Raw genomic sequence first — 12,833 nt, forward strand, 5'->3', positions numbered from 1 at the left:
GATGTTAAATGAACGTTGTGTTTTGGTTTCCATCAGACCCAGCGTCGTGTAACGTTAAATGAACGTTGTGATTTGGTGTGTTTCCATCAGACCCAGCGTCGTGTGACGTTAAATGAACGTTGTGTTTTGGTGTGTTTCCATCAGACCCAGCGTCGTGTAACGTTAAATGAACGTTGTGATTTGGTTTCCATCAGACCCAGTGTTGTGTGACGTTAAATGAACGTTGAGTTTTGGTGTGTTTCCATCAGACCCAGCGTTGTGTAACGTTAAATGAACGTTGTGTTTTGGTTTTCATCAGACCCAGCCTTGTGTAACGTTAAATGAACGTCGTGTTTTGGTTTTCATCAGACCCAGCGTTGTGTAACGTTAAATGAACGTCGTGTTTTGGTATGTTTCCATCAGACCCAGCGTCGTGTGACGTTAAATGAACGTTGTGTTTTGGTATGTTTCCATCAGACCCAGCGTCGTGTGACGTTAAATGAACGTTGTGTTTCGGTGTGTTTCCATCAGACCCAGTGTTGTGTGACGTTAAATGAACGTTGTGTTTCGGTGTGTTTCCATCAGACCCAGCGTCGTGTGACCTTCCACCTCCCGGATGGTTCTCAGGAGAGCTGTAGCGACAGTGGTCTAGGGGACCACGAGCCCAGCAGCACTGCCAGCACCACTCAGCCTCTCCCTCTCGGCTTCCCCCAGGAAGAGTACTATCAACAGACCTCGCCCAACAGCCGCACCGAGGGAGACGGAAACTCTGACCCTGAGTCCAGTAAGTGGCTACTGTCCAAGGACTTAATTTCTTTCTTTTAGTTATTTTACCAGGTTTTCCCATTGAGTTAAAAAGTACCTTTAAAAACCTGGGAAAGAGCTTCTCTTTGTAATAAACTGGCCATGCTAATTCATCACATGGGTTATCTTACAGGAAGAGGGAGCGAGCTTCTCTCTGTAATAAACTGGCCATGCTAATTCATCACTTGGTTTATGTTTTATAGGAAGAGCACACTCGTTTATATTTATGGTATATTTATGGTTTACAAAACATTATGGAATATTTAAGGTATACAAAACTTTATGGTACATTTTCCCTAATGTCCATTAAACAAGCTTGTCCCATTGAGATCAAAATACCTATTTTTCAAGAAAGACCTGGCCCTTGGCCAACAGCAGCTTAGTCTGGCCAATAAACGAGCCATGCTATTCAATCACGTTTTATCTTCTATAAGGGGTTAACAATAGGAGGAGCACTCTATCAAGTTTCAAGTTTTAATGTCACATGCACAAGTACAGTGAAATCCGCATCATATACAACAGGTGGAGCAGTATTATACACAGTATAATATGCAGTATTAAATAATGTAGATGTTAATCCAGGCCCTGCAGTGCCTTTGCCCACTCGCATACCCCAGGCGCTCTCATTTGTTGACTTCTGTAACCAAAAAAGCCTTGGTTTCATGCATGTTAACATTAGAAGCATCCTCCCTAAGTGTGTTTTATTCCCTGCATTAGCACACTCTGCCAACCTGGATGTCCTAGCCATGTCTGAATCCTGGCTTAGGAAGGCCACCAAAAACCCTGAAATTTCCATCCCGAACTATAACATTTTCCGACAAGATAGAACTGCCAAAGGGGGTAGAGTTGCAATCTACTGCAGAGATAGCCTGCAGAGTTCTGTCTTACTATCCAGGTCTGTGCCCAAACAATGAGCTTCTACTTTAAAAAATCCTCCTTTCCAGAAACAAGTCTCTCACCGTTGCCGCTTGCTATAGACCACCCTCTGCCCCCAGCTGTGCCCTGGACAACATATGTGGAATTGATTGCCGCACATCTATCTTCAGAGCTTGTGCTGTTAGGTGACCTAAAGTGGGACATGCTTAACACCCCGGCCATCCTACAATCTAAGCTTGATGCCCTCAATCTCACACAAATTATCAATGAACCTACCAGGTACAACCCAAAATCCGTAAACACAGGCACCCTCATAGATATCATCCTAACCAACCTGTCCTCCAAATACACCTCTGCTGTCTTCAACCAGGATCTCAGCGATCACTGCCTCATTGCTTGCGTCCGTAATGGGTATGCGGTCAAACAACCACCCCTCGTCACTGTCAAATGCTCCCTAAAACACTTCAGCGAGCAGGCCTTTCAATCGACCTGGCCCGGGGATCCTGGAAGGATATTGACCTCATTCCGTCAGTAGAAGATGCCTGGTTATTATTTTTCTTGTGCTTTCCTCACAATCTTAAAAAAGCATGCCCCATTCAAAAAAAATTAACCGGGAACAGATATAGTCCGTGGTTCACTCCAGACCTGACTGCCCTTGACCAGCACAAAAACATCCTGTGGCATACTGCATTAGCGTCAAATAGCCCCCACGATATGTAACTTTTCAGGGAAGTTAGGAACCAATATACACAGGCAGAAAGCAAAGGCTAGCTTTTTAAAACAGAAATTTGCATCCTGCAGCATAAACTCCAAAATGTTCTGGGACACTGTAAAGTCCATGGAGAATAAGAACACCTCCTCCCAGCTGCCCACTGCTCTGAGGCTAGGAAACACTGTTACCACCGATAAATCCACAATTATTGAGAATTTCAATAAACATTTTTCTACGGCTGGCCATGCTTTCCACCTGGCCACCCCTACCTTGGTCAACAGCCCTGCACCCCCAACAGAAACTTGCCCAAGCCTCCCCATTGCTCCTTCACCCAAATCCAGATAGCTAATGTTCTGAAAGAGCTGCAAAATCTGGACCCCTACAAGGCAGCAGGGCTAGACAATCTGGACCCTCTCTTTCTAAAATGATCTGCCAAAATTGTTGCAACTCCTATTACTATCCTGTTCAACACTCTTTTGTATCGTCTGAGATCCCCAAAGATTGGAATGCTGCCGCGGTCATCCCCCTCTTCAAAGGGGGAGACACTCTAGACCCAAACTGCTACAGACCTATATCTATCCTACCCTGCCTTTCTAAGGTCTTCGAAAGACAAGTTAACAAACAGATCACTGACCATTTCAAATCCCACCGTACATTTCTCCGCTATGCAATCTGGTTTCCGAGCTGGTCATTGGTGCACCTCAGCCATGCTCAAGGACCTAAACAAAATCATAACCGCCATCGATAAGATACAATACTGTGCAGCTGTATTCATTGACCTGGCCAAGGTTTTCGACTCTGTCAATCGCCACATTCTTATCGGCAGACTCAACAGCATTGGTTTCTTAAATGACTGCCTCGCCTGGTTCACCAACTACTTCTCAGACAGAGTTCAGCATGTCAAATCGGAGGGCCTGTTGTCCAGACCTCTGGTAGTCTCTATGGGGGTGCCACAGGGTTCAATACTCGGGCCAACTTTTCTCTGTATACATCAATGATGTCGCTCTTGCTGCTGGTGATTCTCTGATCCATCTCTAAGCAGACGACACCATTCTGTATATATCTGGGCCTTCTTTGGACACTGTGTTTTAACTAACCTCCAGACAAGCTACAATGCCATACAACTCTCCTTCCGTGGCCTCCAAGTGCACTTAAATGCAAGTAAAACTAAATGCATGCTCTTCAACCGATCGCTGCCCACACCTGCCTGCCCTTCCAGCATCACTACTCTGGACGGTTCTGACTTAGAATATGTGGACAACTACAAATACCTAGGTGTCTGGTTAGACTGTAAACTCTCCTTCCAGACTCATATTAAGAATCTCTAATAAAAAAATAAAATCTAGAATCGGTTTCCTATTTCACAGCAAAGCATCCTTCACTCATGCTACCAAACCATTTACAAAATAGCCTCCAACACTCTACTCAGCAAATTGGATGCAGTCTATCACAGTGCCATCCGTTTTGTCACCAAAGTCCTATACACTACCCATCACTGCTCTCCTTGGCTGGCCCTCGCCTCATATTCATCTCCAAACCCACTGGCTCCAGGTCATCTACAAGTCTATGCTAGTTAAAGCTCACTGGTCAGCATAGGATGGACCCACTCGTAGCACGCGCTCCAGCAGGTATATCTCACTGGTCACCCGCAAAGCAAATTCCTCCTTTGGCCTCCTTCCTTCCAGTTCTCTGCTGCCAATGACTGGAGCGAATTGCAAAAATCACTGAAGCTGGAGACTCATATCTCCCTCACTAGCTTTAAGCACCAGCTGTCAGAGCATCTCACAGATCACTGCACCTGTACATAGCCGGTCTGTAAATAGCCCATCCAACTACCTCATCCCCATATTGTTATTTATTTTTGCTCCTTTGCTCTCAGTATCTCTACTTGGACATTCATCTTCTGCACATCTATCACTCCAGTGTTTAATTGCTAAATTGTAATTGTTTCGCCACTATGGCCTATTTATTGCCTTACCTTCTTTATCGTACCTCCTTTGCACACACCGTATATAGATTTTTTAAAATTATTGACTGTATATTTGTTTCTTCCATGTGTAACTCTGTGTTGTTGTTTGTGTCACACTGCTTTGCTTTATCTTGGCCAGGTCGTAGTTGTAAATGAGAACTTATTCTCAACTACCCTACCTGGTTAGATAAAGGTGAAATAAAATAAATAAAAAATAATATAAAAAAACAGAATATAGAAGTCTCTCATGGTAATAAACAGATAGATAGATGATTTATTTTCCTCCATCCTTTTCCCCTCCATCCTTTTCCTCCATCCTTTTCCCCTCCATCATTTTCCCTCCATCATTTTCCCCTCCATCCTTTTCCCTCCATCATTTTCCCCTCCATCCTTTTCCCTCCATTATTTTCCCCTCCATCCTTTTCCCCTCCATCCTTTTCCCCTCCATCCTTTACCCCTCCATCCTTTTCCCCTCCATCCTTTTCCATCCTTTTCCCCTCCATCCTTTTCCCCTCCATCCTTTTCCCCTCCATCCTTTACCCCTCCATCCTTTCCCCTCCATCCTTTTCCCCTCCATCCTTTTCCCCTCCATCCTTTCCCCTCCATCCTTTTCCCTCCATCATTTTCCCCTCCATCCTTTTCCCCTCCATCCTTTCCCCTCCATCCTTTTCCCCTCCATCCTTTACCCCTCCTTCCTTTTCCCTCCATCCTTTTCCCCTCCATCCTTTTCCCCTCCATCCGTTACCCCTCCATCCTTTACCCCTCCATCCTTTCCCCTCCATCCTTTACCCCTCCATCCTTTTCCCCTCCATCCTTTCCCCCTCCATCCTTTCCCCTCCATCCTTTTCCCCTCCATCCTTTTCCCCTCCATCCTTTCCCCTCCATCCTTTTCCCCTCCATCCTTTACCCCTCCTTCCTTTTCCCTCCATCCTTTACCCCTCCATCCTTTTCCCCTCCATCCTTTACCCCTCCATCCTTTCCCCTCCATCCTTTTCCCCTCCATCCTTTACCCCTCCATCCTTTTCCCCTCCATCCTTTACCCCTCCATCCTTTCCCCTCCATCCTTTCCCCTCCATCCTTTTCCCCTCCATCCTTTCCCCTCCATCCTTTTCCCCTCCATCCTTTACACCTCCATCCTTTACCCCTCCATCCTTTCCCCTCCATCCTTTACCCCTCCATCCTTTCCCCTCCATCCTTTTCCCCTCCATCATTTCCCCTCCATCCTTTCCCCTCCATCCTTTCCCATCCATCCTTTTCCCCTCCATCCTTTTCCCCTCCATCCTTTTCCCCTCCATCCTTTACCCCTCCATCATTTTCCCCTCCATCCTTTTCCCCTCCATCCTTTACCCCTCCATCCTTTTCCCTCCATCCTTTACCCCTCCATCCTTTTCCCCTCCATCCTTTTCCCCTCCATCCTTTTCACCTCCATCCTTTTCCCCTCCATCCTTTCCCCTCCATCCTTTTCCCCTCCATCCTTTTCCCTCCATTATTTTCCCCTCCATCCTTTACCCCTCCATCCTTTTCCCCCATCCCCTGCTCCTATTCAGCTGCATTCTATTAAATCATACCCATGACGATAACGGTGATTCATAGTGATGTAAATCATATCCATGATGATAGCGGTGATTCATAGTGATGTAAATCATACCCATGACGATAACGGTGATTCATAGTGATGTAAATCATATCCATGACGATAGCGGCGATTCATAGTGATGTAAATCATACCCATGACGATAACAGTGATTCATAGTGATGTAAATCATATCCATGACGATAGCGGCGATTCATAGTGATATAAATCATATCCATGACGATAAAGATGATTCATAGTGATGATAATTTATATTTTGATGTACTGTAATTGCTGCTCACCTTCTGATTAATATTCAATGATGTAAACATTGTGTGGTTCATAAAATTGCCTTATCAAACAGTGTCTCTAATACATGGTAGATTCCCTTAGAACACAATATGTTGCACATTATATGGAGATTGGAGAATTTAATTTTACATTTCAACATGTATGTATATTTAAGCAATAAGCCCCAAGGGGATGTGGTATATGGCCAATATACCACAGCTAAGGACTGTTATTACGCTCAACGCATAGTGCAGAGTGCCTGGATACAGCCCTTATTTTACCAGGTCAGCTGACTGAGAACACATCCTCATTTACAGCAACTACCTGGGGAATAGTTAGAAGAGAGAGGAAGGGGGACGAATGAGCCAATTGGAAGTTGGGGATGATTAGGTGGCCATGATGGTATGAGGATCAGATTGGGGATTTATCCAGGACACCAGGGTTAACACCCCTACTCTTACCATAAGTGCCGTGGGATATTTATTGACGACTGAGAGCCAGGACACCCGTTTAATGTCGAATCTGAAAGATGGCACCCTACACATGGCAATTTCCCTATGTCACTGCCCTGGGGTATTGTCATTTTTACTTATTTCTTTTAGACCAGAGGAAAAAGTGCCTTTTACTGGCCTTCCAACACCACTCCAGGATCTGGTCTCCCATCCAGGGACCAACCAAGACCAACCCTGCTTAGCTTCAGAAGCAAGGCAGTGGGGTGATGCAGGGTAGTATGCTGCTGGCTCACAGCCCTTAGCCGTGGTATATTGGCAATACACCACAAACACCCGAGGTGCCTTATTGCTCTTACAAACTGGTTACCAACGTAATTAAAGCAGTGAAAAAAAATAATAATAACGTTTCGTCACCCCCGTTATACACGGTCTGTTATACCACGGCTTTCAGCCAATCAGAATTCAGAGCTCCTGATTTACCATGGTTTACAGCCAATCAGCATTCAGAGCTCGAACCACCCAGATTATAATGATATATAATCCCTGCATTGATGTCATGTGGTGGTGGAGTCCAAGCGCTGCAACGAACCAAACATTAACAGAGGACTATTTGACCAGTCATTTGACGAGAAAGTCACCCTTAACACCGTGTGGCTAAATAGTCGCTTTTCATGGTATTTTCTATCACATCAAATGTAATTCATACCAATGTAATATTAGCTGCTGTATAGCAGAGTAGGACTAGTTCATGATATAGAAACGCAGCACATTTATTTTCGAGTAGCAAAATGCAGGTTTGAAACATCAGACACATCTCTACCACACAAATCAAGAAGACCCGGAGACCGGTTGTCATGTATGCTTTGCCAAGAACATGGAAAGATAATCTCCTCCCCCAAAATGTTCACAGATAAAACGTGACACTTTAGTACCCGGTTCTAAAGGAGAGAATGAAGAGACAGATTCTCTCTCTCGCTCTCTCTCTCTCTGTTGACAGACTCAGAGATGAGTGCATTGGTGGGCGCAGGGGGCCCCTAGATGGATTAGATATGGTTTTATCAATGGGCAGCAGGCTGCCATGGCAGGGGCAATCTCTTATCTCGCCGTCTCAATTTGTAAAGGGCAAGAACAAGGGAAAGAGGGAAAGGGAAAAGAGGTGGAGAAAAGAGGGGTGTAGTTATAGGAGTAAAACAGACAAAACATGGGAAAAGAAAGAGAGAGGTGGAGAATCAAAACCTAGCTTCTAAGCCTTTGTATTCCAAAAAGGTGCTTGGTATGAGCAAGGTCTTGAATGCCAACGATGGGCTGAGTAACTCTCTGGGAACAGGCTGGGGATGTGGCCTTCTTATGACAATGAATTTCTCAACTCCTCTTTAAAACTGCATCTTTATTAGACCACCCCGCTCTTGAAATAAAGTTCATATGACATTTATGTTTCTGTTATTTATGAGCTAGGAGGCCATTCATTTTATGGCCCCTTTTGCTTTCCTTCCCCAGGCTTCCTTTATCAGACTGTCAGCAATCTTATGTTGTCGTCTCCGCCAACACAACGCGCTGAGGTTTTTCATATCTCCTCCTCCCCCTCCTCCCATCCTGACAAACAGATTGTAGGCACAAATGAATGTCATTAGCACGTCTGTTATTAGCTCCACCCTCCAAGCCACCTAACAGCTGGCATTTACAAATGTACACATCCAAAACAATTAACACAAAGTTAAATATTACCTGTCCCTTTTGGTTAGGACACAACGCTTTGTAGTTAACTTCAAATGCAGACAGAGGTGCATAACGATGTGTATTAGATCTATCACCATTGAAATGGACGAGGTAACCATTGATCTGTGCGTTTCTCATAGCTGTGAAGTTGGTGGGTTACCATTGCCAAGGTAGTTCATAGTGTGCCAATTATCAATAACAAATGTACTGCCTGCCAAAAACAATTTTGGAAAGGAAAATGGCTGCGTAGTTAGCCTCATGTCAATCTGTTTTTGTTCTGGTTCTATTCTACTCTCCAGTATCTGAACAGGCAGACTGTAGACTGATTCTATTCTACTGTCCATGTTCTGAACAGGCAGACTGTAGACTGATTCTATTCTACTGTCCAGTATCTGAACAGGCAGACTGTAGACTGATTCTATTCTACTCTCCAGTATCTGAACAGGCAGACTGTAGACTGATTCTATTCTACTGTCCAATATCTGAACAGGCAGACTGTAGACTGATTATATTCTACTCTCCAGTATCTGAACAGGCAGACTGTAGACTGATTCTATTCTACTCTCCAGTATCTGAACAGGCAGACTGTAGACTGATTCTATTCTACTGTCCATGTTCTGAACAGGCAGACTGTAGACTGATTCTATTCTACTGTCCAGTATCTGAACAGGCAGACTGTAGACTGATTCTATTCTACTCTCCAGTATCTGAACAGGCAGACTGTAGACTGATTCTATTCTACTGTCCAATATCTGAACAGGCAGACTGTAGACTGATTCTATTCTACTCTCCAGTATCTGAACAGGCAGACTGTAGACTGAAACTATTCTACTCTCCAGTATCTGAACAGGCAGACTGTAGACTGATTCTATTCTACTGTCCAGGTTCTGAACAGGCAGACTGTAGACTGATTCTATTCTACTGTCCTTGTTCTGAACAGGCAGACTGTAGACTGATTCTATTCTACTGTCCAGTATCTGAACAGGCAGACTGTAGACTGATTCTATTCTACTCTCCAGTATCTGAACAGGCAGACTGTAGACTGATTCTATTCTACTGTCCAATATCTGAACAGGCAGACTGTAGACTGATTCTATTCTACTCTCCAGTATCTGAACAGGCAGACTGTAGACTGATTCTATTCTACTCTCCAGTATCTGAACAGGCAGACTGTAGACTGATTCTATTCTACTGTCCATGTTCTGAACAGGCAGACTGTAGACTGATTCTATTCTACTGTCCAGTATCTGAACAGGCAGACTGTAGACTGATTCTATTCTACTCTCCAGTATCTGAACAGGCAGACTGTAGACTGATTCTATTCTACTGTCCAATATCTGAACAGGCAGACTGTAGACTGATTCTATTCTACTCTCCAGTATCTGAACAGGCAGACTGTAGACTGAAACTATTCTACTCTCCAGTATCTGAACAGGCAGACTGTAGACTGATTCTATTCTACTGTCCAGGTTCTGAACAGGCAGACTGTAGACTGATTCTATTCTACTATCCAATATCTGAATAGGCAGACTGTAGACTGATTCTATTCTACTCTCCAGTATCTGAACAGGCAGACTGTAGACTGATTCTATTCTACGGTCCAATATCTGAACAGGCAGACTGTAGACTGATTCTATTCTACTCTCCAGTATCTGAACAGGCAGACTGTAGACTGATTCTATTCTACTCTCCAATATCTGAACAGGCAGACTGTAGACTGATTCTATTCTACTGTCCAGCATCTGAACAGGCAGACTGTAGACTGATTCTATTCTACTGTCCAGTATCTGAACAGGCAGACTGTAGACTGATTCTATTCTACTGTCCAGCATCTGAACAGGCAGACTGTAGACTGATTATGTTCTACTGTCCTTGTTCTGAACAGGCAGACTGTAGACTGATTCTATTCTACTGTCCAGGTTCTGAACAGGCAGACTGTAGACTGATTCTATTCTACTGTCCAGTATCTGAACAGGCAGACTGTAGACTGATTCTATACTACTCTCCAGCATCTGAACAGGCAGACTGTAGACTAATTCTATTCTACTGTCCAGGTTCTGAACAGGCAGACTGTAGACTGATTCTATTCTACTGTCCAGTATCTGAACAGGCAGACTGTAGACTGATTATATTCTACTGTCCAGTATCTGAACAGGCAGACTGTAGACTGATTCTATTCTACTGTCCAGGTTCTGAACAGGCAGACTGTAGACTGATTCTATTCTACTCTTCAGTATCTGAACAGGCAGACTGTAGACTGATTCTATTCTACTGTCCAGTATCTGAACAGGCAGACTGTAGACTGATTATATTCTACTCTTCAGTATCTGAACAGGCAGACTGTAGACTGATTCTATTCTACTCTCCAGTATCTGAACAGACAGACTGTAGACTGATTCTATTCTACTGTCCAGTATCTGAACAGGCAGACTGTAGACTGATTCTATTCTACTGTCCAGGTTCTGAACAGGCAGACTGTAGACTGGTTCTATTCTACTCTCCAGCATCTGAACAGGCAGACTGTAGACTGATTATATTCTACTCTTCAGTATCTGAACAGGCAGACTGTAGACTGGTTCTATTCTACTCTCCAGCATCTGAACAGGCAGACTGTAGACTGATTATATTCTACTCTTCAGTATCTGAACAGGCAGACTGTAGACTGATTCTATTCTACTGTCCAGGTTCTGAACAGGCAGACTGTAGACTGGTTCTATTCTACTGTCCAGCATCTGAACAGGCAGACTGCAATGTCATTTGTGCCTAAAACATGGTCTTCATAATCATTTGACTCCGTTTTTTGTTTTTCTCCAAATAATTTAAAATAATTAGATGTGTACATTGATAGAGGAGTTGTTCATTTGTGTATCGTCACTGTTAACGGCCGTTCCAGACATCCTATATTTGATGTGATAATAGTTATTTGGTATTTCCCTCAGGGAGATGGCCCATTATTAAAATCAATAAAGTTTTCGAGCTTGCATGAAAATCACCAAAACAGAACCAATCAAATCTGGTGTGTGTTTTAGGGATAGTTATTATGCTATTAGCTGGGATCTCTGGGTAATAACAGACTAAAAGGCTTTGGGGAATGGTTCTCATGGCATGACGTGGTTGTAAGCTCTCAGACAAAGTTAAGATGCTGAAAAGTCTGCGTTGTCGATAAATCTCTCAAACCAAATCCTTCAACAATTTTCAAACAATACACAGTTTATACTCTAGACAATTTATAATGTCACAAATTCTAGGCCTATATTATTACGAGTCCAAGGATTTAAAAGCACTAGCTTTCATACCAGCTAAAAGCATTCGTAGATGTGTATTAGTCAATGAGAGAAAGATAAAATACAAAAACCGCTATATCTTAATCTGTGGCATATGGCTTTCAAATGACCAGCTTATACCTTGTCTTTCTAAGATCTAAAGCTGCTATTAAAATAAGCCAATCCTTTTTATACACTGTAAGTATAAATGAGATTACAGATGTGGGCGTACTTGTTTTACAGTAAGAGTTTTGATGTATACTTTCCCCTTAAGTGCTTTCTGGGTAATTATGAGCATTATCATTTTTTTTTTGGGGGGTGTTAATATTTATTCCAAACTTGGATAAAAATGTGTTGACCTTTCCAGTCTTCATTGTAATGTTAGGAAGCAGGTCTTCCGTCTGGTTTTATATCTTCCTGAGTGCTTTAATCTGATTAAAGGCTAACACAGCCTCCCACAGTTATCTTTTTTCTTTTTTTTAACTAGGCAAGTCAGTTAAGAACAAATTCTTATTATCAATTACAGCCTGTGGGTTAACTGCCTGTTCAGAACAACAGATTTGTACCTTGTCAGCTCAGGGATTTGAACTTGCAACCTTTTGGTTACTAGTCCAACGCTCTAACCACTAGGCTACCCTACCGCCCACAATTAACTTTTTACCATTCTGAATTTGATGAGTATTTTATAAAAGCATACTGCAATGCTGTTTCAACTATTTCCACATCCTCCTTCTATGTGTGGTACTCTCTGTCTGTTTTAGCTCAGAGAATTGCTGTATGCCAGTAGTTGGGAAAGATTCAGACAACGTTTTTAGGAAACATTGCAGCCAGTCATATCTTAGGGGAAGAGGAAGCTACTCTAATGTACACTGAAATTATTAATATAATATGAATCCAATCTGGGTTTCAGTTTCAGAGCACTCATTATGTAACACAATTAGAAGTAATGAATGTGGTTGTTAATTACATTCATTTGTTGCAAATCTCCATTCCCAGTTGAATTGTTCTAAGGAAACACTGTGACACTGACCAATGACTTATCATTTGCAATGTGATCTTATCCATTCGGCCCAATGGAGTTGTGCATAATTAGCAGTTCAATGCCATTAGCATCCAGGGGAAACCTGAACAGGCATACTCTAGTTCAGATGTTTCATCCAGCATAATATTCAGCTCCATTATGCAGTTAGCTAGCCAC

General features: G+C 43.1%; 1 protein-coding gene across 1 annotated transcript in view; it reads left to right on the forward strand.

The window, feature by feature from the left end:
* Nucleotides 1-12,833, forward strand: part of LOC118381825 (protocadherin-11 X-linked) — a 325,295-nt gene that overhangs the window by 211,457 nt on the left and 101,005 nt on the right. Inside the window, exon 6 of the mRNA XM_052517370.1 lies at nucleotides 565-763. Within this exon, the coding sequence (XP_052373330.1) occupies nucleotides 565-763 (199 nt within the window). The remainder of the gene's footprint in view (nucleotides 1-564; nucleotides 764-12,833) is intronic.

The sequence above is a fragment of the Oncorhynchus keta genome, chromosome 4 (assembly GCF_023373465.1).
Source record: "Oncorhynchus keta strain PuntledgeMale-10-30-2019 chromosome 4, Oket_V2, whole genome shotgun sequence".
Lineage (NCBI taxonomy): Eukaryota > Metazoa > Chordata > Actinopteri > Salmoniformes > Salmonidae > Oncorhynchus > Oncorhynchus keta.